At 56.9% G+C, this 27,764-nt stretch overlaps 1 protein-coding gene across 1 annotated transcript in view; it reads right to left on the reverse strand.

Moving 5' to 3' along the window:
• Positions 1-999: 999 nt before the first annotated feature.
• ci (cubitus interruptus) overlaps positions 1,000-27,764 on the reverse strand; it is a 35,785-nt gene continuing 9,020 nt past the window's right edge. The window contains 7 exon segments of the mRNA XM_069319067.1: positions 1,000-3,842; positions 4,454-4,660; positions 4,662-4,841; positions 5,569-6,366; positions 6,608-6,853; positions 9,455-9,619; positions 22,483-22,632. Of these exon segments, the coding sequence (XP_069175168.1) occupies positions 2,325-3,842; positions 4,454-4,660; positions 4,662-4,841; positions 5,569-6,366; positions 6,608-6,853; positions 9,455-9,619; positions 22,483-22,632 (3,264 nt within the window). The 3' untranslated portion in view covers positions 1,000-2,324.

Genomic DNA, 27,764 nt, shown 5'->3' on the forward strand with positions numbered 1-27,764 from the left:
ATTCTGACACACACTCAGGGTCACCTTCTCGAACCATTTGTCCTCTCTTCTTCCCTGTCCCTTCTGAATTCATGTTAACCCACTCATGTTGACTCCCGCACTCGTATCCTCTCCTGTCTTGATCTTTCTCTCTGCTCGTCGTCTCTTTACTTAGATTTTGTGGCAGGTTCTTGATGACCGCCATAACAGTGACCATTTCCCCATCCTTGTCACCTTTTTCTCTTTTCACCCTCCCCTCTCCTTCCCTAGGTGGCAGTTTGCCAAGGCTGACTGAAACCTATTCACCCTCCATGCTATTCTTTCTGACCTCCCCATTCTGCCTTTCCCTTGAGCCCTCCTCCTTTTTCCTGATACCATATTCGACGCTGCCCTCCGCTCTATTCCTCACTCTACCTCCCGGGGCACGTGGAAGGGTGTACCCTAGTGGAATGCAGACTGTTCTAGGGCTGTCTGCTGTAAGCGTGCAGCCTGGAAGAAGCACAGACGCCGGCAGACGGCTGATACTTTTATTTTATTTCAGAAGACAAATGCTGTAGCCCTTAGGACCATCTGCACAGCTAAACGTGAGAGATGGAAATCTTGTCTCCATGATTACGTCCAATACTCCTCTGCCCAAGATCTGGAAGAAAATTTGCAAGATAGTGGGCAAGTTTGTTCCAGATGTCTCGCCAGTCCTTCACCTCCGTGGTGAGGCAGAAAGAGTGGAGGTTATGTGTAACTGACAGAACAGGGAAAGGGGTAACAGGTAAGACATAGAAAGGTGGGTATTGTGTGTAACAGGTGGAAGAGAAAAGATGGGGGTATATGTAACAGGTGGGACAAAGAAAGATTGGGGGGTACATGTAACAAGTGGGACAGAGAAAGGTAGGGTATGTGTAACAGGCAGGACAGAAAGATGGGGGTACATGTAACAGGTGGGATACAACAATGAAAGTAGAAAAAGGGGGAATACAACAGTCAACAATGTGGGGTTACCAGAAAAGACAAATAAAACTACACTTTAAAAACGTCTTTATTTTAAAGAAGTTATGTATTATGTAAAAAAGTATTGTAAGTACAGTCATTGAAATTGGAAAGACATGATGAAGACACCACGGTTATCATTACAAATCTTAAATAATAGACACTATACACATTATTTTACACGTTGGTTACACAACAGCCCCTGAATTATGACCCAAGCTATGGCACCTTACAGGACGGGTTTCACTGGTGTTGGCACGATTGGCTCGCTAATGGCACTTGGCACTATATGCTGCCTTAGGAGACTGGATTGAGGTCTTGTTTTTGAAACGTGACGACCATTAATTGTCCCTTTGAGGCAGACAGACATATTGAGGTATGAGGGATCACAACATTGGCTTGTCTTTAAAGACATTTGTCATACTCTGTAAACACAAGTCTTTCCTTTCTCACTAATATCATTACATTAATCACAATGTTCACTGTCTTTTTGATCACAGAGAATGTAACTTTTGCCATCAAAGGTAATTCAGCTTTGAGACCACTAATATCTTGTTAGTTTCTTTTTCTTTGCACAATACAATGTCAGTCATAGACTGTACTTTGAGTAACTATGATCGCGAGCATCTTACAGTTAGTCTCTACTATATAGTGACTAGTGTAGCACTTTCAGGCTCACCATTCACATGTAAAGAGTACCACTTGACCTGCAACAGGCTGCTAGACACACTTCAAGTATTGCTTTCCTTTAGCTGTGAGAAATTAGTTCTGTGGGGGGAAAGGAGGAGGGGGTGAGTGAACCACTGGGAGTTGACAGTTTCCGGAACCATAGTTCATGACACTGTACAAATATATTAACGTGAAAGGTCAATATTTACATTCTAATTCATCACAGTCATCAGTATCAACAAAACATCATGGTCAATAACCATACTAGATAAATCATACTAGCATGATATGACCGGAGATCTGAGGTGCTGGTGGAGGTATGGAACATTGAGGTGAGATGTTTCCCACTCCAGTTATGTGGTGCAGGTAGCCTACCCCTTCCAGACAATGACTAAGCATCTCTTTGTAAGAGAGGACCCATATTGTTTTCTTATGATGCTTTACAGAGAGCTGATATAGCAAGGTTTGCCTGCTATAGGAGTAGACTATTATTATCTGGTATGGAGCAGGCTTTAATAATATGGTATGATAGCCGGCAAGTGACAACTGATAGAATAATTTAATGTCATCTGGTACATTGCCAATGTCACTTAGATAAGCCATCGATATTACCTGGAGTTAGGACAGGCTACCTGCACCTAGGTAGCTATACCAGCCGAGTTGCTGTAATATAATAGTTTCTAATGGAGTTGTCATTGAATCATCTGAAGGTACTTGTTTTCTTCCTGCAGTGATGTGAGGGAGGAAGTCATGTCATTAATCACCATGTTAGATGTCTCCGCTAGTGCAACGGGAAGAGGTGTAGCAAATCTTGAGGTTCCTTGCATTGCAGGCTGCGGAGCAGGCTGTGGAAGGACAGTGCTTTGTGAACCGGGTTCTGTGTAGCCTGCAACTGTGCCATTGGGATTAAGTTTGGGTTTCTGGTCAGTAGTGCTGCTGACCTCCTCTTTAACAACGGTTGAACTCCAGCTCTGACACTGTTGCACATACTCCAATGTCCGTTGATATGTATCAGGTTTCATGAAATTTTTGCTATTAGTCTTTGTGTCTACACACTTGGGATCCACTACTTTACTATCTGAGGGTTTGGAGTCTATGGGAGTACTAGGTACAGGTGCAGCTGCATCACTAATTGCTGCAGCTGGGGTTTGCTGGATGCTGTTAGCTACTACTGCACTTGCAATACCATTAGAAGTACCACAGGCAGGAGCAGGTGTAGCTCCACTACTGTTCTTGGCTGCTGTTTTAGACTTGCCACCTTTAGTTTGAGAGCTTTGGCTAACATCTCTACACTGGACATCACCACCCATTGATCCTGGGTATGAAATTGGCATCATACCTCCAGTGGGCATCATAGAGTTCTGGTATTGAGTGCCCATTCCCATGTAGCCCATAGGTCCCTGAGTAGCCATCATATTTATTTGCTGTTGATGTTGTTGAGGCCCATATGGCTGCTGGCCTTGGTACTGGTTCATGTTCATCTGTGAACCTTGCCAGTTTGACATTGCACCTTGTTGACCCTGGTAGGCACCCATGTCTCCAGCCATGGCACTGCCACCTCTACTTTGGCAGCCTGCACATGGGGCTTGATAAGCTGGTGTAGGAAGATTTGGTGGAGCCAAATGACCACACGCATGGACAGGACCATAACTCCCCTGACCCATACCATAGGCTGCACCTCCTTGTTGATTGCCCATGCTTCCATATCTGCCTTGCTGCTGCATCATAGTGCCATACATATGTTGCCCCATCATCTGCTGCCCTTGTTGGTACTGTTGTTGTGGATATTGATGTCCTTGTTGATGTTGCTGCATGGGATAGTTCTGGGGCATTGACTGCTGCTGTTGGTATGTCTGGGGCATCTGATTAAATGTCTGTGCAGGACCTGTTGGATTAGGAGTCATTGCTGCACTGAACTGTTGTGGTGCAGGCGATTGCATGGGACCATTGTTGTACCCGTGGGGATGAGCAGGAGAAGGAATAGAGTATCCTGGAGATGCCTGCGCATATTGATAATTACTGGCTGGAGACTGCATTGGCTGATTGGAGTATGCTGGGCTGATCATTGGCTGATTGGAATAGGCTGGACTCGGAATGGGCTGCCCACTATAGGCAGGGGATGGCATTTGTTGGCTGGGCAGAGGATTCGGAGTACCTCCTTGTCGATGGTTCTCTTTGGAATCAGACTTCAATTTGTCACCATTGCCCTTCTGAAAATAAATTATATTTTATTATATAAAATAAAATGGCCCTAGAAGACACAAGGACTGTCTGTTCCAACTCCAATAAATGGATGTGAAATATTTAGCATGAACATGAAAAATATAATCAGAAATTATTATATATGTTTTCACACATTAGGAAGGATAAATGAAAATATACGGTGTAAATGTTTGCAATTAATAATAGAAGAGAATATGCTGTGGTGGTATTCTCATGGGGAACGAGTGGATAAGAGTACAGGTATATGTGCAAAAGTGAATAGGAAAGGTGGGTGAATAACAAAACCTGAAAATCTGCTGTTAACAAAAGCAAATGGACTACCTGTTAGCAGTGATATACAATAAGTAATATTTAATTGAAGCCATTAACACCTAATACATGAAATTCCTGAAATACAGTACTGCTGTCAATACTCTAATATAGCAGTATTATTTTTATATGGCATTATGGAAATTGATAGCTACAATGATGCCATATTCCATGCTATATCTTTAATATTTATCCATGCTCATTGCTTCTATAAACCACAAAGGTTCAAAATTCTAGTGTTTTCAGTAAGTCAATCTGTAATATTACTTTGTGAAGTTGTAATACTGACCAGGTTGAGGTAGTTCACCATGTCATCTGGCAACACTAGCTTGTTTTCAATGGGTTCATCTTCAGCCACCTGGTCGAGCTGGAGGCCATGGTTTGGGTGGCGTGGGGTGATGGGCGGTAGCGGTGTACGAGGGTTAAATGAGTTGTAGCTGTGGTGTCTGTGTAGTCTCCTCCCTCCATCCTCACCCATACCCATTCCTCGATCCAAGTGGTCGCACTGGGTCTGATGCTCTCCTGGAACCTTCGCACCGATTCAATGGGTCTACAGGGCCAAGGGGACCCATAGAGCCAAAGTTGTTACCTCCCATTGAAGCACTCATGCCCCCCATATTGTTACTGGTGCCCCAGCCACCCTGTAGGTTGTCTTGGCTCAGTGACATATTCTGGGTCTGGGGAGAAGAGAACAGTGTATCAATTTAACATTGATGCTTTAAGCTAATGACACTGGAGCTACAAAATGTCAAAATTGCTTTAAAACTATATACAGGACTGATATAATGAATAGCAACAAATCTGATAAATGCGGTGGACCAATAAGCTTGGGGAAAAATATGAGTGCAAGTACAGTATAGAAAGAACAGTGTGCACATGCGAGTGCTAATGTTGGTTTTCCATTGTTGGGAACAGTTAATAAGCCTATTAGGCTGATTAAGGTCCCCCCCCCCCCCCCCTCCCCCTAGACCAAGTTCTGACCTTCCCCAGAATACAACCCACAACAGCTGTCAAACTTTTGGATATCTGCTCAAATGTGAGTCCTGCCATGGGAACCGAACCTGCAACCTTTCGCTTGTGAATTGTCTGCATTCACCAGTCCTTTGAATTGTTTAAATTCTTGAAAAACTAGATAGCTATACAGTGTTTTAATCAGATTAATAATAGTAATAATGAAATTGAAAAAAAATTATAAACTAAAAAGATACAGTTGGCCAACAATATGATTTCCCATTTTTGAGAACAGAAGCATGCTATGCTTATTGAGGCCTTCCCTATGCCAATGAACTGATCTTATCTAGGACGCAACCCACAACAGTCGCCTAACTCTCGGGTACTTATTTACTGCTAAAATATATTTTCTTTAAAATGATTGCAAAAATAATTAATCCAATAGTACTATACCTGGACAACAAGGTTTGAAGTATTATAAAGTTCACTGGTACCCATGGCACGTCTTTGTAGTTTTGCCAGGTGAGAGCTCATTGATTGTGCGATCCCTGCCATGTTGAAGTTAGAGTTTTCTGAGGAACGACGAGAGGACCCTAAGGAAATTGGGTCATAGGGCGATGGCACCATATTCTGCCGACTCATGGAGGCTGCCGAAACTTGTGAAACTTCACTGGATCTCCGACTGTTGGGATGCAGTGAAGAATCACTTCTCATACTGCCATAGTAGGTGCTCACTGTAGAGTTAGAATCCCTTCTATTGCTTTGCAGCATAGTCTGTCCTGGTCGGAAGTGTAGATCAAGGAGATTTTTGCGGGCCTGCTGAGAAGTTGTCATACCTCCATTCATTTTAAGATCTGTAATGCGTTGTGACAGTTCCCCTACACCATTACTTGTACTGCGTCGTGGGCCAATTGGGATGTTAGGCAAGATATTCGAGAGACCCTTAGCTTGCAGGCGATTCTTCAATCTATTTCGTAAGTTACGTTCTTGTAGATTGATTTGACCACTTATTGAACCTTCTAAACCATTAAGAGCTGCAACCCCCACTGGTAGGTCGACACTAGCATCCAAGTCATCCTCTACAGCATCCCAAACTTCTTCTTGCTCTAAAATATTTTCATATCCACCGGTGGTAGTGATGTTATTGTCACTAATGGGACCATCTAGCAGACGACTCTGGTCCATAGGGGTTGTGCCGCCCACTACTGTGTCCATGTTAGGGCTGTGTTCCTGTCCTGGGGATGTTGGGTCCTGCACAACAATAATCATCTATTAAGTTACTAAGAAAATATAAAGCACAGATAATAAAATTTGTTGTATATTGATCAATACAATATCTAAGTTTTTCGTAGGTATTGTTACAAATCTAAATACATAAAACAATCAGTTTCGTAAGAAATATAAAAAGATACGTAGTACAATTAACCAGTGAAGTGTATTTTGTTGTTTAAACTAATACAAAATGACAAAGGTACACATCTGAGAGCCTCACCTCAGATTTGACGGAAGGGCTGGAGAGGGAACCACCTTTGCCTCCGTCGGAGTGTGGAGAGCCCTCAGGGTGTGCTGCTCCTCCGTCCTTCCCTCCTCCACCTGGGTTAGTAGTTGGGTGGTCATTTCCTTTATGCTTCTTGGAGGCATAGAAGTCAGCTCCATGGACGGTTTTGACATGCTTACGTAGTGAGGAGGGATCTGTATATCGCTTGGTACAGCCAGGTGCCTTGCAGACGTATGGTTTCTGAAAATACAGTCAATGTTAATCCTATTATCAACAACTAATTTACAAATCCTAAAGGGTCGTGATGAGGTTTCGAGCCTCCCGGACGTAGGCCCCCAACACGGCCCTTGTGGATTTGTTCATTTGATATATCACGCAATTGTGATTTGTGTGTGTATCAATAGCTATATTAATTAATTTAGTAAACAGCTTCACTATTCATAATTTCACCACATCAAGTTTTGTTAATAGGCTTTGTGCAACTGCAGCACAATTTATTACAAATATTTAACCCAAGTTACAAAATTAATCTGCTCTGGATTTTAATAAAAGCTTTTCTTAATGCAGGATGGAGATATTCTGATTTTCACAAGAGCATATCATCTATACACTAGTTATGATCGGTGTATATTTGTAACAGTCTAATGCTTACTTTTCCCTACGAAAGAAACTTTAATATCCCGTGACACCGTGCTGCATAGCCTTGCTGACTTGGTGCTTTCTTTGGATAATTACTTTCCTCTACAAAAACTGAAACTGTTAAGGATAGCTTATTCCTAACAGAAATAAGTTTTATAATTCACATGACCAGCCTTGATCAGAGGCGGGGGGCCCCTGGTTAAGGATCGGGTCACGATTCCCAGGGGCTCTATAGTGTAGCAGGGACAGCGAACAAACCGTGAGTAAAACAAATTTATGGTGCTGGACATAGAACAGGGACAGTAATCTCATGCAAAAGGACAATGACATACAAAACCACAACCCACTGACTAGACAGCTGTGGTAGGGAGGTGACATACACAGGTTGGACATGGCTACAGATTGGTAATAGATAGGGAAACATGTTGACAAGGGGTACGACCACAGAAAACTGTAACCAAGACGATTATTAAGAAAGGGCAACCACAGTTGATAAAAATAAACACCACGCCACATAACAGAAGCGCATGCGAGAACCTGGAACTCTCACAATGCAACCACAAAGTTAGTTTTTCTTTACACTGCTACAGTTTTAACATTGCGGCTACGTTTAACACAACCCGTTCTCGCAAATTCGTAAAGTCAATATTGACTTATTAACTACGTGCATAGGTGATATACTAAACATAATAGATACCCCTAAAAAGATTCATAGAAAACACCGACCTTACCTAACCTTGTTAGTATCTTAATATAAGCATCTTATTGCTTCGTAATTATAATTATTACTTAACCTATACCTATTATAGGTTAGGTAATAATTGTAATTACGAAGCTATAAGATGCTTATCTTAAGATACTAACAAGGTTAGGTAAGGTCGGTGTTTTCTATGAATCTTTTTAAGGGTATCTATTATGTTAAGTATGTCACCTATGCACATATTTAATAAGTCAATATTGACTTATTAAATTTGCGAGAACGGGTTGTTAAACAAAACGTAGCAACGTTTGAACAAACACTTGTGGGAACACTGTGAGTACAGGGAAGACACATTAAGAATGAACCTACCAGAGTTCCTTTGTGGGTAAGCAAGAGAAACAGACACGAGAGATTAAAATTATAAATCATTCTCTTCTCTTATCTGTAGTAGAGGAGCTACAATACATCAGGAAGCAAAGAGATTTTAGCTTTATTTTGTCCTGTAATACACCATACATGAGGCATAACAGGAGCAGTGGAAGCAAATCTGCACCTTCAATACCCTCATAGCCACACCTTTCCCCACTAATCCCAAATACCTGTATCACAACATCACGACATAATTTTTTAACATTTGTATACTGTACGAGCAGCAAGAAGTCGGTCACAAGTTCACGTTTAAGTATGTTTATTGAGACAAGAAAAAATACATCTCAAAGGGATAGAGTAGTTTAAGCTATTTCTACCCCCCCCCCCATCCCCCCCAAGTCGGTCACTACACAAATGAGGACAATGTTCCAAGTAGACTCCATCTTGCAAAATCTGGGAATTACAAAAAAAGGTCGGTAACTATTTAGGTGTAACCCACACCCATACAATAGTTTCCGTGCCAAGATGGGGCGTTAATCTCTCACCCTCGCATATCTTAATGAAGATCTTGGGAGGCTGTGGCAGCTGCAGACCAAAGCTGAGGGTTAATGCTGAACACGCCCCTTGATGCTGCACCTCTCCCTCCCCACACCCCCTAATAGTACTTATATGGGAGGAAGGAGAGACCGTACTTTCTGGGAGAGTGGGGTAGTACTTGCCCACTAACCCTCCCCAGAAGTATCTGGGCCCCCATCTACCTCCCGGACAAGCAATGTGCCCTTACCTGCCTCAAGTATTGTCCCCCAATCTATAGCACTAGTACTCGGGCCCCTACTTGCGTCGTTAGTACATGCAGTTCCCCCCTATAAACCCGCCCACAGACTGGTAACACATAAGGAAACATGGGTTTCCCTAATATGAACCAATATAATTAGGCGTTGGTAACCCCTAATCACCATGCCTCTACGTGTGCAGGTCATTTCGTAAATACCATTGATTTGTTTTATATTAAAACCTAACCTAACAGTAAACCTAATATAATGTAAAAATGTCTGGTCAGATGTCGACTCATTCTACTGTCACAACTGACCCTGATATTCTGCGTTGCTGTAAGACAATGAAGCCAAACTCACCTCGTTGGAGTGTGTTCGATTCTGGTGCTTGGCGCGGTCAGAGGCGTTGGAGAAGGCCTTGGTGCACCCTGGGAACTCACACATGTAGGGCTTCTCCCCTGTGTGAGACCGTAGGTGGGTCTTGAGGTTCTCCAGACGAGAGTACGCCTTGTAGCAGCCCTCGAACTGTGGGAGTATGAAACAATGTTACTAGAGTACTAGTAAATGGAAGCGGGAAGCCATAGAATTCTGTGAGTAAGAGGCAATGTTGCTTTTTGGTGTACTTGTAAATATAATGGAGGATGAGCAGCCTCGATTTGCAGTGTTGTGTAGTACACTAGTAAAGGAATCCTGAGAATAAGTTAAAATTAACGTCTGAAAAACAACCCAACATAATGAAAGTGACAACGTTTCGGTCCTCCTGGATCCTTATCAAGTCGTGACAGGTAAAGGTCCTTCCCTCTGTCCCAGCTGATAAGGGGTCCAGGACGTGCCAAAATGTTGTCAACCTGGCGGTAGAGTCCGTAACTCTTCACCGTGACTCTCACCCACACCGGGGTCGCCGGAAGGGCTGTCGAGGCCAGACAACACTACATTTTCTTACATGTTTACTCAGATTGAATTCTCAGAGTGGGGAAACCTGCACAAATAAATATTCAAACACGTATATATTCTAATTCCAGTCATTATTTGTCTTTCCCTCAAACAAGTATACCAGAGTGGACACGCACTGTGACTGTCAACCCTTGTTGCACCCACTCCGCCCTGAGGGGGGCTCACACCGCCCTGAGGGGCCCACACCGTCCTGACAGGAGCCCACACCGCCCTGAGGGGCCCACACCGCCCTGAGGGGGGCTCACACCGCCCTGAGGGGGGGCTCACACCGCCCTGAGGGGGGGCTCACACCGCCCTGAGGGGCCCACACCGTCCTGACAGGAGCCCACACCGCCCTGAGGGGGGCTCACACCGCCCTGAGGGGGGGCTCACACCGCCCTGAGGGGCCCACACCGCCCTGAGGGGCTCACACCGCCCTGAGGGGCCCACACCGTCCTGAGAGGAGCCCACACCGCCCTGAGGGGGGCTCACACCACCCTGAGGGGCCCCACACCGCCCTTAGAGGGGCCCACTCCGCCCTGAGGGGCCCCACACTGCCCTGAGAGGGGCCCACACCGCCCTGAGGGGGGGGGGGCCCACTCCGCCTTGAGGAGGGCTCACACCGCCCTGAGGGGCCCACTTCGCCCTGAAGGGGGCTCACACCACATTGAGGGACCCCACACCGTCCTGAGGGGCCCACTTCGCCCTGAGGGGGGCTCACACCACATTGAGGGGCCCCACACCGCCCTGAGGGGCCCACCCCGCCCTGAGGGGGGCTCACACCACATTGAGGGGTCCCACACCGTCCTGAGAGGGGCCCACAAAGCCCTGAGAGGGGCCCACAAAGCCCTGAGGGAGGGCCACACCTCCCTGAGGGGGGCCACACCTCCCTGAGGGGGGCCACACCTCCCTGAGGGGGGCCACACCTCCCTGAGGGGGCCACACCGCCCTAAGGGGCCCACACCACCCTGAGAGGGGGGCATCACCGCCCTGAGGGGGCCCACACCGCCCTGAGGGGCCCCATACCGTCCTAGGGGACCCCACACCACTCTGAGGGGCCCCACACCGCCCTGAGGGGCCCCACGCCGCCGTAAGGGACCCCACACCGTCCTGAGAGGGGCCAACACCGCCCTGAGGGGACCCACACCACCCTGAGGGGGCCCACTCCGCCCTGCGGAGCCTAACACCGCCCTGAGGGGCCCCACACCGCCCAAAGGGACACCACACCGCCCAAAGGGACCCCACACCGCCCAAAGGGACCCCACACCGCCCTGAGAGGGGCCAACACCGCCCTGAGGGGGGCTCACACCACCCTGAGGGGCCTTACACCGCCCTGAGAGGGGCCCACGCCGCCCTGAGGGGGGCTCACACCACCCTGAGGGGGGCTCACACCGCCCTAAGGGGCCTTACACCGCCCTGAGAGGGGCCCACACCGCCCTGAGAGGGGGCCACACCGCCCTGAGGAGGCCCACACCGCCCTGAGGAGGCCCACACCGCCCTGAGGAGGCCCACACCGCCCTGAAGGGCCCACACCGCCATGAGAGGGGTCCACACCGCCCTGAGTGGGGCCCACACCGCCCTGAGGGGACCACACCGCCCTGAGAGGAGCCTACACCGCCCTGAGAGGGACCCACACCGCCCTGAGGGACCCACACTGCCCTGAGGGGCCCTCACCGCCCTCAGAGAGGCCCACATCGCCCTGAGGAAGCCCACACCGCCCTGAGGAGCCCACACCGCCCTGAGGGAGGCTCACACCACCCTGAGGGAGGCTCACACCGCCCTGAGGGAGGCTCACACCGCCCTGAGGGGCCCACACCGCCCTGAGGGAGGCTCACACCACCCTGAGGGAGGCTCACACCGCCCTGAGGGGCCCACTCCGCCCTGAGGGGCCCACACCAGCCTGAGGGGGGCTCACACCGCCCTGAGGGAGACTCACACCGCCCTGAGGGAGGCTCACACCGCCCTGAGGGAAGCCCACACCGCCCTGAGGGAGGCTCACACCGCCCTGAGGGGGGCCACACCGCCCTGAGGGGGGCCCCACACCGCCCTGAGAGGGGGCCACTCCGCCCTGTCAGGGGCCCACTCCGCCCTGTCAGGGGCCCACTCCGCCCTGAGGGGCCCACACCACCCTGAGGGGGGCTCACACCACCCTGAGGGGGGCTCACACCACCCTGAGGGGGGCACACACCGCCCTGAGGGGCCCACTCCGCCCTGAGGGGGCTCACACCGCCCTGAGGGGGGCTCACACCGCCCTGAGGGGACCACTCCGCCCTAACAGGGGCCCACTCCGCCCTGACAGGGGCCCACTCCGCCCTGAGGGGGGCTCACACCGCCCTGAGGGGGGGCCACACCGCCCAGAGGGGGGCTGACACCGCCCTGAGAGGCCCACACCGCCCTGAGAGGGGTCCAACCCGCCCTGAGAGGGGTCCAACCCGCCCTGAGAGGGGTCCACACCGCCCTGAGGGGCCCACTCCGCCCTGAGGGTGGCTGACACCGCCCTGACAGGGGCCCACTCCGCCCTGAGGGGGGCTGATACCGCCCTGAGAGGCCCACACCGCCCTGACAGGGGTCCACACCGCCCTGACAGGGGTCCACACCGCCCTGAGAGGGGTCCACACCGCCCTGAGGGGCCCACACCGCCTGAGAAGGGCCCACACCGCCCTGAGAGGGGCCTACACCGCCCTCGGAGGGGCCCACACCGCCATGAGAGGGCCCACACCGCCCTGAGGGGCCCCATACCGTCCTAGGGGACCCCACACCACTCTGAGGGGCCCCACACCGCCCTGAGGGGCCCCACGCCGCCGTAAGGGACCCCACACCGTCCTGAGAGGGGCCAACACCGCCCTGAGGGGACCCACACCACCCTGAGGGGGCCCACTCAGCCCTGCGGAGCCTAACACCGCCCTGAGGGGCCCCACACCCCCCAAAGGGACCCCACACCGCCCTGAGAGGGGCCAACACCGCCCTGAGGGGGGCTCACACCACCCTGAGGGGCCTTACACCGCCCTGAGAGGGGCCCACGCCGCCCTGAGGGGGGCTCACACCACCCTGAGGGGGGCTCACACCGCCCTGAGGGGCCTTACACCGCCCTGAGAGGGGCCCACACCGCCCTGAGAGGGGGCCACACCGCCCTGAGGAGGCCCACACCGCCCTGAAGGGCCCACACCGCCATGAGAGGGGTCCACACCGCCCTGAGTGGGGCCCACACCGCCCTGAGGGGACCACACCGCCCTGAGAGGGGCCTACACCGCCCTGAGAGGGACCCACACCGCCCTGAGGGACCCACACTGCCCTGAGGGGGCCCTCACCGCCCTCAGAGGCCCACATCGCCCTTAGGAGCCCACACCGCCCTGAGGAGCCCACACCGCCCTGAGGGAGGCTCACACCGCCCTGGGGGAGGCTCACACCGCCCTGAGGGAGGCTCACACCGCCCTGAGGGAGGCTCACACCGCCCTGAGGGAGGCTCACACCGCCCTGAGGGGGGCTCACACCGCCCTGGGGGAGGCTCACACCGCCCTGAGGGAGGCTCACACCACCCTGAGGGAGGCTCACACCACCCTGAGGGGCCCACTCCGCCCTGAGGGGCCCACACCAGCCTGAGGGGGGCTCACACCGCCCTGAGGGAGGCTCACACCGCCCTGAGGGGCCCACACCGGCCTGAGGGAGGCTCACACCGCCCTGAGGGTGGGGGGGCCACACCGCCCTGAGGGGGGCCACACCGCCCTGAGGGGGGCCACACCGCCCTGAGGGGGGCCACACCGCCCTGAGAGGGGGCCACTCCGCCCTGTCAGGGGCCCACTCCGCCCTGTCAGGAGCCCACTCCGCCCTGAGGGGCCCACTCCGCCCTGAGAAAGGCTCACACCACCCTGAGGGGGGCACACACCGCCCTGAGGGGCCCAGTCCGCCCTGAGGGGCCCACACCGCCCAGAGGGGGGCTCACACCGCCCTGAGGGGGGCTCACACCGCCCTGAGGGGGGCTCACACCGCCCTGAGGGGGGCTCACACCGCCCTGAGGGGGGCTCACACCGCCCTGAGGGGGGCTCACACCGCCCTGACAGGGGCCCACTCCGCCCTGACAGGGGCCCACTCCGCCCTGAGGGGGGCTCACACCGCCCTGAGGGGGGGCCACACCGCCCAGAGAGGGGCTGACACCGCCCTGAGAGGCCCACACCGCCCTGAGAGGGGTCCACACCGCCCTGAGAGGGGTCCAACCCGCCCTGAGAGGGGTCCAACCCGCCCTGAGAGGGGTCCAACCCGCCCTGAGAGGGGTCCACACTGCCCTGAGGGGCCCACTCCGCCCTGACAGGGGCCCACTCCGCCCTGAGGGGGGCTCACACCGCCCTGAGGGGGGCTCACACCGCCCTGACAGGGGCCCACTCCGCCCTGAGGGGGACTGAAACCGCCCTGAGAGGGGTCCACACCGCCCTGAGAGGGGTCCACACCGCCCTGAGAGGGTTCCACACCGCCCTGAGGGGCCCACACCGCCTGAGAAGGGCCCACACCGCCCTGAGAGGGGCCTACACCGCCCTGAGAGGGGCCCACACCGCCCTCAGAGGGGCCCACGCCGCCCTCAGAGGGGCCCACACCGCCCTGAGGGGCCCCACACCGCCCTGAGGGGCCCCACGCCGCCGTAAGGGACCCCACACCCTCCTGAGAGGGGCCAACACAGCCCTGAGGGGACCCACACCACCCTGAGGGGGCCCACTCCGCCCTGCGAGGCCTAACACCGCCCTGAGGGGCCCCACACCGCCCAAAGGGACCCCACACCGCCCAAAGGGACCCCACACCGCCCTGAGAGGGGCCAACACCGCCCTGAGGGGGGCTCACACCACCCTGAGGGGCCTTACACCGCCCTGAGAGGGGCCCACGCCGCCCTGAGGGGGGCTCACACCACCCTGAGGGGGGCTCACACCGCCCTGAGGGGCCTTACACCGCCCTGAGAGGGGCCCACACCGCCCTGAGAGGGGGACACACCGCCCTGAGGAGGCCCACACCGCCCTGAGAGGGACCCACACCGCCCTGAGGGACCCACACTGCCCTGAGGGGCCCTCACCGCCCTCAGAGAGGCCCACATCGCCCTGAGGAGCCCACACCGCTCTGAGGGAGGCTCACATCACCCTGAGGGAGGCTCACACCGCCCTGGGGGAGGCTCACACCGCCCTGAGGGGCCCACACCGCCCTAAGGGAGGCTCACACCACCCTGAGGGAGGCTCACACCGCCCTGAGGGGCCCACTCCGCCCTGAGGGGCCCACACCAGCCTGAGGGGGGCTCACACCGCCCTGAGGGAGACTCACACCGCCCTGAGGGAGGCTCACACCGCCCTGAGGGGCCCACACCGGCCTGAGGGAGGCTCACACCGCCCTGAGGGTGGGGGGGGGCCACACCGCCCTGAGGGTGGGGGGGCCACACCGCCCTGAGGGGGGCCACACCGCCCTGAGAGGGGTCCACACCGCCCTGAGGGGCCCACTCCGCCCTGTCAGGGGCCCACTCCGCCCTGTCAGGGGCCCACTCCGCCCTGTCAGGGGCCCACTCCGCCCTGAGGGGCCCACTCCGCCCTGAGAAAGGCTCACACCACCCTGAGGGGGGCACACACCGCCCTGAGGGGCCCATTCCGCCCTGAGGGGCCCACACCGCCCTGAGGGGGGCTCACACCGCCCTAAGGGGGGCTCACACCGCCCTGAGGGGAGCTCACACCACCCTGAGGGGTTGCCACACCGCCCTGAGAGGGGTCCAACCCGCCCTGAGAGGGGTCCACACCGCCCTGAGGGGCCCACTCCGCCCTGACAGGGGCCCACTCCGCCCTGAGGGGGGCTCACACCGCCCTGAGGGGGGCTGACACCGCCCTGAGAGGGATCCACATCGCCCTGAGAGGGGTCCACACCGCCCTGAGAGGGGTCCACACCGCCCTGAGGGGGGCTCACACCACCCTGAGGGGTTGCCACACCGCCCTGAGAGGGGTCCAACCCGCCCTGAGAGGGGTCCACACCGCCCTGAGGGGCCCACTCCGCCCTGACAGGGGCCCACTCCGCCCTGAGGGGGGCTGACACCGCCCTGAGGGGGGCTGACACCGCCCTGAGAGGGGTCCACACCGCCCTGAGAGGGGTCCACACCGCCCTGAGAGGGGTCCACACCGCCCTGAGGGGCCCACACCGCCTGAGAAGGGCCCACACCGCCCTGAGAGGGGCCAACACCGCCCTCAGAGGGGCCCACACCGCCATGAGAGGGCCCACACCGCCCTGAGGGGCCCCATACCGTCCTAGGGGACCCCACACCACTCTGAGGGGCCCCACACCGCCCTGAGGGGCCCCACGCCGCCGTAAGGGACCCCACACCGTCCTGAGAGGGGCCAACACAGCCCTGAGGGGACCCACACCACCCTGAGGGGCCTTACACCGCCCTGAGAGGGGCCCACGCCGCCCTGCGAGGCCTAACACCGCCCTGAGGGGCCCCACACCGCCCAAAGGGACCCCACACCGCCCTGAGAGGGGCCAACACCGCCCTGAGGGGGGCTCACACCACCCTGAGGGGCCTTACACCGCCCTGAGAGGGGCCCACGCCGTCCTGAGGGGGGCTCACACCACCCTGAGGGGAGCTCACACCGCCCTGAGGGGCCTTACACCGCCCTGAGAGGGGTCCACACCGCCCTGAGAGGGGGACACACCGCCCTGAGGAGGCCCACACCGCCCTGAAGGGCCCACACCGCCATGAGAGGGGTCCACACCGCCCTGAGTGGGGCCCACACCGCCCTGAGGGGACCACACCGCCCTGAGAGGGGCCGACACCGCCCTGAGAGGTACCCACACCGCCCTGAGGGACCCACACTGCCCTGAGGGGCCCTCACCGCCCTCAGAGAGGCCCACACCGCCCTGAGGAGCCCACACCGCCCTGAGGGGGGCTCACACCACCCTGAGGGAGGCTCACACCGCCCTGAGGGGCCCACACCGCCCTGAGGGAGGCTCACACCACCCTGAGGGAGGCCCACACCACCCTGAGGGAGGCTCACACCACCCTGAGGGAGGCCCACACCACCCTGAGGGAGGCTCACACCACCCTGAGGGAGGCTCACACCACCCTGAGGGGCCCACACCACCCTGAGGGAGGCTCACACCACCCTGAGGGGGGCCCACACCACCCTGAGGGAGGCTCACACCACCCTGAGGGAGGCCCACACCACCCTGAGGGAGGCTCACACCACCCTGAGGGAGGCCCACACCACCCTGAGGGAGGCTCACACCACCCTGAGGGAGGCTCACACCACCCTGAGGGGGGCCCACACCACCCTGAGGGAGGCTCACACCGCCCTGAGGGGCCCACTCCGCCCTGAGGGAGGCTCACACCGCCCTGGGGGAGGCTCACACCGCCCTGAGGGGCCCACACCACCCTGACGGAGGCTCACACCGCCCTGAGGGGCCCACTCCGCCCTGAGGGGCCCACACCAGCCTGAGGGGGGCTCACACCGCCCTGAGGGAGACTCACACCGCCCTGAGGGAGGCTCACACCGCCCTGGGGGAGGCTCACACCGCCCTGAGGGGCCCACTCCGCCCTGAGGGAGGCTCACACCGCCCTGGGGGAGGCTCACACCGCCCTGAGGGGCCCACACCACCCTGACGGAGGCTCACACCGCCCTGAGGGGCCCACTCCGCCCTGAGGGGCCCACACCAGCCTGAGGGGGGCTCACACCGCCCTGAGGGAGACTCACACCGCCCTGAGGGAGGCTCACACCGCCCTGAGGGGCCCCACACCGGCCTGAGGGAGGCTCACACCGCCCTGAGGGTGGGGGGGGGGCCACACCGCCCTGAGGGTGGGGGGGGGGGCCACACCGCCCTGAGGGGGGCCACACCGCCCTGAGGGGGGCCACACCGCCCTGAGAGGGGTCCACACCGCCCTGAGGGGCCCACTCCGCCCTTTCAGGGGCCCACTCCGCCCTGAGGGGCCCACTCGGCCCTGAGAAAGGCTCACACCACCCTGAGGGGGGCACACACCGCCCTGAGGGGCCCACTCCGCCCTGAGGGGCCCACACCGCCCTGAGGGGGGCTCACACCGCCCTAAGGGGGGCTCACACCGCCCTAAGGGAGGCTCACACCGCCCTGAGGGGGGCTCACACCGCCCTGAGGGGGGCTCACACCGCCCTGAGGGGGGCTCACACCGCCCTGAGGGGGGCTCACACCGCCCTGAGGGGACCACTCCGCCCTGACAGGGGCCCACTCCGCCCTGAGGGGGGCTCACACCACCCTGAGGGGTTGCCACACCGCCCTGAGAGGGGTCCAACCCGCCCTGAGAGGGGTCCACACCGCCCTGAGGGGCCCACTCCGCCCTGACAGGGGCCCACTCCGCCCTGAGGGGGGCTCACACCGCCCTGAGGGGGGCTGACACCGCCCTGACAGGGGCTGACACCGCCCTGAGAGGCCCACACCGCCCTGAGAGGGGTCCACACCGCCCTGAGGGGCCCACACCGCCTGAGAAGGGGCCCACACCGCCCTGAGAGGGGCCCACACCGCCCTGAGAGGGGCCCACACCGCCCTCAGAGGGGCCCACACCGCCCTGAGGGGGGCACACACCGCCCTGAGGGGCCTACTCCGCCCTGAGGGGGGCTCACTCCGCCCTGAAGGGGGCTCACACCGCCCTGAGGGGCCCAACACCGCCCTGAGAGGGGGCCACACCGCCCTGAGGGGGCTCACACCACCCTGAGGGGCCCACTCCGCCCTGAGGGGGGCACACACCGCCCTGAGGGGCCCACTCCGCCCTGAGGGGGGCTCACTCCGCCCTGAGTGGGGCTCACACCGCCCTTAGGGGCCCAACACCGCCCTGAGAGAGGGCCACACCGCCCTGAGGGGGCCCACACCACCCTGAGGGGGGGCCACACCGCCCTGAGGGGCCCACACCGCCCTGACGGGCCCACACCGCCCTGAGAGGAGCCCACACCGTCCTGAGAGGAGCCCACACCGCCCTGAGAGGAGCCCACACCGCCCTGAGAGGAGCCCACACCGCCCTGAGAGGAGCCCACACCGCCTTGAGAGGGGGCCACACCGCCCTGAGGGGGTCCCACTCCACCCTGAGAGGGGCCCACACCGCCCTGAGGGGCCCACACCGCCCTGGGAGGGGCCCACACCGCCCAGGGAGGGGCCCACACCGCCCTGGGAGGAGCCCACACCGCCCTGAGAGGGCCCACGCCGTCCTGAGAGGGGCCACACCGCCCTGAGAGGGGTCCACACCGCCCTGAGAGGGGCCCACACCGCTCTGAGAGGAGCCCACACCGCCCTGAGGGCCCCCCCCTCCTTGGGGGGGGGCTCACACCGCCCTGAGGGACTCACACAGCCCTGAGAGGGGCCAACACCGCCCAGAGGGGGGCCCACACCGCTCTGAGAGGGGCCCACTCCGCCCTGAGGGGGAGTCAAACCGCCCTGAGGGGCCCACACCGCCCTGAGAGGGACCAACACCTCCCTGAGGGGGGCTCTCACCGCCCCGAGGGGCCCACACCGCCCTGAGGGGCCCACTCCGCCCTGAGGGGGCTCACACCGCCATGAGGGGGCTCACACCGCCCTGAGGGGGCTCACACCGCCCTGATGGGCCCACTCCGCCCTGAGGGGCCCACACCGCCCTGAGGGGCCCACTCCGCCCTGAGGGGGCTCACACCGCAATGAGGGGGCTCACACCGCCCTGAGGGGGCTCACACCGCCCTGATGGGCCCACACCGCCCTGAGGGGCCCACACCGCCCTGAGGGGCCCACTCCGCCCTGAGGGGGCTCACACCGCCATGAGGGGGCTCACACCGCCCTGAGGGGGCTCACACCGCCCTGATGGGCCCACACCGCCCTGAGGGGCCCACACCGCCCTGAGGGGCCACACACCGCCCTGAGGGGCCACACACCGCCCTGAGAGGGGCCCACACCGCCCTGAGAGGGGCCAACACCGCCCTGAGGGGGGCCACACCGCCCTGAGGGGGGCCACACCGCCCTGTGGGGAGGTCACACCGCCCTGAGGGGGGGCCACACCGCCCTGAAGGGGGGCCACACCACCCAGAAGGGGGCCACACCGCCCTGAGGAGGGCCACACCACCCAGAGGGGTGCCACACCGCCCTGAGGGGGGGCCACACAACCCGGAGGGGGGCCACACCGCCCTGAAGGGGGGCCACACCGCCCATTGGGGGGGCTCTCACCGCCCTGAGGGGGCCCACTCCGCCCTGAGGGGGCCCACTCCGCCCTGAGGGGGCTCACACCGCCCTGAGGGGGACACACCGCATCGAGAGGCCCACACCGCCCTGAGGGGGGGCCACACCGCCCTGAGGGGGGCCACACCACCCTGAGGGAGGCCACACCGCCCTGAGGGGCGGCCACACAACCCAGAGGGGGGCTACACCGCCCTGAGGAGGGGGCCACACCCACCGCCCTGAGGGAGCCACACCGCCCTGAGGGGGGCCACACCGCCCTGAGGGGGGCCACACCGCCCTGAGGGGGGCAACACCACCCAGAGGGGGGCCACACTGCCATGAGGGGGGCCACACCGCTCTGAGGGGGCCCACACCGCCCTGAGGGGGGCCACACCACCCAGAGGGGCCCACACCGCCCTGAGGGTGGGGGGGGGCCACACCGCCCTGAGGGTGGGGGGGCCACACCGCCCTGAGGGGGCCCACACCGCCCTGAGGGGGGGCCACACCGCCCAGAGGGGGGCTGACACCGCCCTGAGAGGCCCACACCGCCCTGAGAGGGGTCCACACCGCCCTGAGAGGGGTCCACACCGCCCTGAGAGGGGTCCACACCGCCCTGAGAGGGGTCCACACCGCCCTGAGGGGCCCACTCCGCCCTGACAGGGGCCCACTCCGCCCTGAGGGGGGGCTCACACCGCCCTGACAGGGGCCCACTCCGCCCTGAGGGGGGCTGACACCGCCCTGAGAGGCCCACACCGCCCTGAGAGGGGTCCACACCGCCCTGACAGGGGTCCACACCGCCCTGAGAGGGGTCCACACCGCCCTGAGGGGCCCACACCGCCCTGAGAGGGGCCCACACCGCCCTGAGAGGGGCCCACACCGCCCTGAGAAGGGCCTACACCGCCATGAGAGGGGCCCACACCGCCCTGAGAGGGGCCCACACCGCCCTAAACGGGGCCAACACCACCCTGAGGGGCCCACACACCACTGAGAGGAGCCCACACCGCCCTGAAGGGCCCACACCGCCCTGGGGAGGGGCCACACCGCCCCGAGGGGGGCTGACACCGCCCTGAGAGGCCCACACCGCCCTGAGAGGGGTCCACACCGCCCTGAGAGGGGTCCACACCGCCCTGAGAGGGGTCCACACCGCCCTGAGAGGGGTCCACACCGCCCTGAGGGGCCCACTCCGCCCTGACAGGGGCCCACTCCGCCCTGAGGGGGGGCTCACACCGCCCTGACAGGGGCCCACTCCGCCCTGAGGGGGGCTGACACCGCCCTGAGAGGCCCACACCGCCCTGAGAGGGGTCCACACCGCCCTGACAGGGGTCCACACCGCCCTGAGAGGGGTCCACACCGCCCTGAGGGGCCCACACCGCCCTGAGAGGGGCCCACACCGCCCTGAGAGGGGCCCACACCGCCCTGAGAAGGGCCTACACCGCCATGAGAGGGGCCCACACCGCCCTGAGAGGGGCCCACACCGCCCTAAACGGGGCCAACACCACCCTGAGGGGCCCACACACCACTGAGAGGAGCCCACACCGCCCTGAAGGGCCCACACCGCCCTGGGGAGGGGCCACACCGCCCCGAGGGGGGCTGACACCGCCCTGAGAGGCCCACACCGCCCTGAGAGGGGTCCACACCGCCCTGAGAGGGGTCCACACCGCCCTGAGGGGCCCACTCCGCCCTGACAGGGGCCCACTCCGCCCTGAGGGGGGCTCACACCGCCCTGACAGGGGCCCACTCCGCCCTGAGGGGGGCTGACACCGCCCTGAGAGGCCCACACCGCCCTGAGAAGGGTCCACACCGCCCTGAGAGGGGTCCACACCGCCCTGAGAGGGGTCCACACCGCCCTGAGAGGGGTCCACACCGCCCTGAGAGGGGTCCACACCGCCCTGAGAGGGGTCCACACCGCCCTGAGAGGGGCCCACACCGCCCTGAGAGGGGTCCACACCGCCCTGAGAGGGGCCCACACCGCCCTGAGGGGCCCACACCGCCCTGAGAGGGGCCCACACCGCCCTGAGAGGGACCCACACCACCCTGAGGGGGGCCACACCACCCTGAGGGGGGCCACACCGCCCTGAGGGGGGCCACACCACCCAGAGGGGGGCCACACCGCCTTGAAGGAAGCCACACCGCCGAACACACCCGAAGCCTCTCAAGGCCACCACAACACCTTAGCGACAACCAACATATTTGGTGCAGCGGTTAAGGCCTATCAACCCCCTTGAGCGGTACTAAAACCACCACAACTGACCCACACTTAACAGTAAAGACTTAACCAACAACATGAGAGAGAGAGAGAGACTCACCGTACACTTGTGAGGCTTCTCTCCGGTGTGACGCCGCATGTGGACCACCAACATGTACTGCGCCTTGAAGGGTTTCTCCTCGCGCGAACAGTCCTTCCACCGGCACACGAACGACTTCTTGTTGGCGTGGATGTGGTCGTTATTGAGGTGCTGGACGGGAGACGGGGAGGGAGATATTAGACTCATAATATAGTCCTTGTGATAACATATACAAGGAAACAAGGCTATTATCTAGAGAAAGTACTATGAGATGACATGTAAATATTATCCTAAGGCCACCAAGGCTCTGGGAAACAGTCATTATAGGGCGCTGAAGGGGCCTGAAACAATCATTATAGAGCCTCATTATATTTCCCCTCAATTGTGAGGGGAAACAATCATTATAGGGAGCTGGAGGGAAAGTCGTGTGAGGGGCGGCCAAACTCGCAGACATTTTCATAAAGCATATTCTATACGACTTGAAATGATAGAATAAGGAAGACAGGCTCATCGTATGGGTGCAAAGGCAACTATCTCAACCCTAGGGAAGGAACAGAGGGAATATGATCACTATATACAAGATATTGATGGGGGGAGGGGCGAATGGTCAGCCTCTTTAAAGTGAGCGGAAACAGGACAAGATGACATACATCGAGACTGAAAAAATATATATTCTTAAACTATAAAGTACATGGAACAATGTACGAGTAACATTGTTCCACGTAACATATGAGGAAATACTCGCACCATGAACCGTTCGTCGAGTGTAATGCGCTGAATCAAAACATGAAGTTCTGGAAGCCACCTCCGTCTCCACAACATTAAGGCCAGACGCGACAATGAATGTGAACGTCAGAATACTGTAACACAACCGCTATGACCAGACCAGAGGGCGGGGTCCCGAGCACTACACCTCCCTCAGTTACAGACAGATGTATATATATCCTTACCATACGGAGCCAGAGCCCGTCCTTCTCGCCTCACCTGACACATGCCGCCCACACCACCACCACCACCAGGCACACCTGTGGGGAGTACCCACTGCGACGGGTGGTAAGCTGCCGATGTTGGGGAAGGGAGGTGGGGAAGAGAGGGGGTTCTGGCATCTGTGAAGGGCCGTAGTAACTCACAAATGCAGGCGATGAGTCACAATAACGGGGCTAATGTTGACCAGACCACACACTAGAAGGTGAAGGGACGACGACGACGTTTCGGTCCGTCCTGGACCATTCTCAAGTCGATTGTCAATTCCATTCTCACAATCGACTTGAGAATGGTCCAGGACGGACCGAAACGTCGTCGTCGTCCCTTCACCTTCTAGTGTATGGTCTAATCAACTCAGAAATGGACTTCCTAAGACCCCTCGTAAGACCAATTCCCCACATTGTGGCCACCTGCACCACACTCAACCACCAACATATTCAACAAGGTGATCCCCCGCACCCACAACATGGTTAACGCTTCTGACGTCCTCTCCGCCTTATTTAACATTCCCATTGCTGAACGCAAGTCACAACAAACAAATGACCCAACTCACACACGCATGAAGAGTGAAGAACGGGGAGAGAGAGAGTTTAGATTCAGGGAAGACCTGGGTAAATACTGGATTCGAAACAGAAATGTTGATTTATGGGACAAATTACCGGGTAACATAATAGAGATGTGGGATCACTGGATTGTTTCAAGCGTAGGTTAGTCAAAACAATTTGTTCGGGTGGATATAAATAGGAGCTGGCTCGTATGGACCAATAGCAGCTGTCTCGTATGGACCAATAGCAGCTGCCTCGTATGGACCAATAGCAGCTGCCTCGTATGGACCAATAGCAGCTGCCTCGTATGGACCAATAGGAGCTGCCTCGTATGGACCAATAGCAGCTGCCTCGTATGGACCAATAGCACCTGCCTCGTATGGACCAATAGCAGCTGCCTCGTATGGACCAATAGGAGCTGCCTCGTATGGACCAATAGGAGCTGCCTCGTATGGACCAATAGGAGCTGCCTCGTATGGACCAATAGCAGCTGGCTCCTATGGACCAATAGGAGCTGCCTCGTATGGACCAATAGCAGCTGCCTCGTATGGACCAATAGCAGCTGCCTCGTATGGACCAATAGGAGCTGCCTCGTATGGACCAATAGCAGCTGCCTCGTATGGACCAATAGCAGCTGGCTCGTATGGACCAATAGGAGCTGCCTCGTATGGACCAATAGCAGCTGCCTCGTATGGACCAATAGCAGCTGCCTCGTATGGACCAATAGCAGCTGGCTCAAATGGACCAATAGCAGCTGCCTCGTATGGACCAATAGCAGCTGCCTCGTATGGACCAATAGCAGCTGGCTCGTATGGACCAATAGGAGCTGCCTCGTATGGACCAATAGCAGCTGCCTCGTATGGACCAATAGCAGCTGCCTCGTATGGACCAATAGCAGCTGCCTCGTATGGACCAATAGCAGCTGCCTCGTATGGACCAATAGCAGCTGCCTCGTATGGACCAATAGCAGCTGCCTCGTATGGACCAATAGCAGCTGCCTCGTATGGACCAATAGCAGCTGCCTCGTATGGACCAATAGCAGCTGGCTCCTATGGACCAATAGGAGCTGCCTCGTATGGACCAATAGCAGCTGCCTCGTATGGACCAATAGCAGCTGCCTCGTATGGACCAATAGCAGCTGCCTCGTATGGACCAATAGGAGAAAACTACTTTTTTTTAAACAATTCTTGGAGGATGATCACGTTATGTTATTAGCTAAAACCTCCGCATTTTTAATTCGTTTAGTTATAACTTTTTTTTTATTGAAGTTCAATAGTCCCTTTCTTGTGCCTTTTGGATCATTATTATTCAAATTGATTATTCACGTAACATTATGTTTATGTAATTACAAAGTGTGTATTACACTGTATTACACTGTGTGTATTACACTGTGTGTATTACACTGTATTACACTGTGTGTATTACACTGTGTGTATTACACTGTATTACACTGTATTACACTGTGTGTATTACACTGTGTGTATTACACTGTGTGTATTACACTGTATTACACTGTGTGTATTACACTGTATTACAAAGTGTGTAATTGCCGCATTGTAATATTCGTCTCTAACATTTCAAGGTCAAGGTTCCAGTCATGCTGTAAGTACATCAGTTTATTAAAAAAAATAAACTTTTACCTCAGCATTTCCAGGTTTAATATCCCAGTTTAATCTAGTATAATTAAAGTCTCCTATGATGCAGACAATTGATATGTGAATATCAATCACAAACACACACACACACACACACACACACACGCACACATGCTGGAACTGGAAAAGGTTCAGCAAAGTTTGCGACGAGGCTTGTCCCAAAGTTACGAGGGATGGGATATGAGGAGCGCCTGAAGGAACTGAACCTTACGGCACTAGAAAAAAAAGAAGGGAGAGAGGGGGGGGGGGATATGATAGGAACGTATAAAATACTGACAGTTGAGAGGCGGGACCAAAGACCCAGAGCTCATTCCCCGCAAGCATAAATTAGGTGAATAGGTGAGTACACACACACACACACAGGACAAGGGGTGGGAGGGGGAGGGGGTAAGGTGGTTGGAGGCGCGTTGTAATTAGTGGCACAAACCAGGTTGTTGGAGGATGAGTTGGGGGCAAAAACCTGCATCTCGTCCATCTGGAGGCAGGTGCGGGTGGTCGACTTCTCACTATATAAGGCCCATCATGCATCTACCCCCCCTACCCCCCTACCCCCCACACACACACACTGGTCAGTGTCCGCGAGTCCACAAGCAAGAGGGACCCGGGTTCGATTCCCGTGCGACACACAGCAACAAATAGGCAGTCTTCTTTCGCCTGATGCATCTGTTCACCTTTGACAGTAAATAGGTACTTGGAAGTTAGACCGGTGCTATGGGCTGCATCCTGGGGATGTGTGAATTATATATATATATATATATATATATATATATATATATATATATATGTCGTACCTAGTAGCCAGAACTCAGTTTTTGGCCTACTAAGCAAGGCCCGATTTGCCTAATAAGCCAAGTTTTCCTGAATTAATATATTTTCTCTAATTTTTTTCTTATGAAATGATAAAGCTACCCATTTCATTATGTATGAGGTCAATTTTTTATTATTGGAGTTCAAATTAACGTAGATATATGACCGAACCTAACCAACCCTACCTAACCTAACCTAACCTATCTTTATAGGTTAGGTTAGGTTAGGTAGCCGAAAAAGGTAGGTTAGGTTAGGTTAGGTAGGTTAGGTAGTCGAAAAACAATTATTTCATGAAAACTTGGCTTATTAGGCAAATCGGGCCTTGCATAGTAGGATGAGAAGTGCGTTCTGGCTACTAGGTACGACATATATATATATATATATATATATATATATATATATATATATATATATATATATATATATATATATATATTTAAATATGATAGGTCGAGAATCAGTATATTAGACGGTTAGAAAGGTGGGGTCCAAGAGCCAAGAGCTCAAGTTTTTTAAGTCAAGTTTGAAGAGTTTTTCACGTTATGGCTACCAATGCAGCCTATTTAAGTAGCGACTCACATATATTCCCGTTTTCTATGCATAGGACACTAGGGATTCTAGGGTAGGTGGGATGTTTGGGTTAATAGGCTGGGGGTGGCACCTGGCTAATACTGTGTAGTGTCTCCTGCAGGTAAAGTCTGGCTTGTGATGTGTTCCAGAGTCTTCTGCCTTAGTGACAGCGGCAGTGTTGGCGTCCGTGAGACCTGTCCGGTCAACAGACACGGTTAATACTGTCCAGTCAACACTGTCACGGTTAATGCTGTCCGGACAACACTGTCACACTTAATACTGTCCAGTCAACACTGTCACGCTACACATACTCTGTGGACGTGCTCCCAATGATAGGTTAGCCAACACCTTTTATTTTGGTCATGATAGGCCTAGCTATCATGGGTTATCTTGAGATGATTTCGGGGCTTTAGTGTCCGGTTCAGGGAGTTCTACGCCCAAAACCCGGCCTAGAGCCAGGCTTAACGTGTGATCTAGTAGGCTGTTGTTGGGCACGGCCCGTAGCCCCCCCCCCCATCCACACACACACACACACCCATTTGGTAATTGTGTGTTATGTGAATAGACACTGCGCCGTCGGATAGATAATTTAGAGTTCGCGACCAACTGATCGCGTCAGGGTAGAGAGGGGGGGACAGGAGGGCTCTAGTGGGAGGCGGGAGGGGGACACGGTGTCATAAAGCAACAGGAGAGAGAGAGAGAGAGAGAGAGAGAGAGAGAGAGAGAGAGAGAGAGAGAGAGA

Source organism: Procambarus clarkii, chromosome 92 (assembly GCF_040958095.1).
Source record: "Procambarus clarkii isolate CNS0578487 chromosome 92, FALCON_Pclarkii_2.0, whole genome shotgun sequence".
NCBI lineage: Eukaryota > Metazoa > Arthropoda > Malacostraca > Decapoda > Cambaridae > Procambarus > Procambarus clarkii.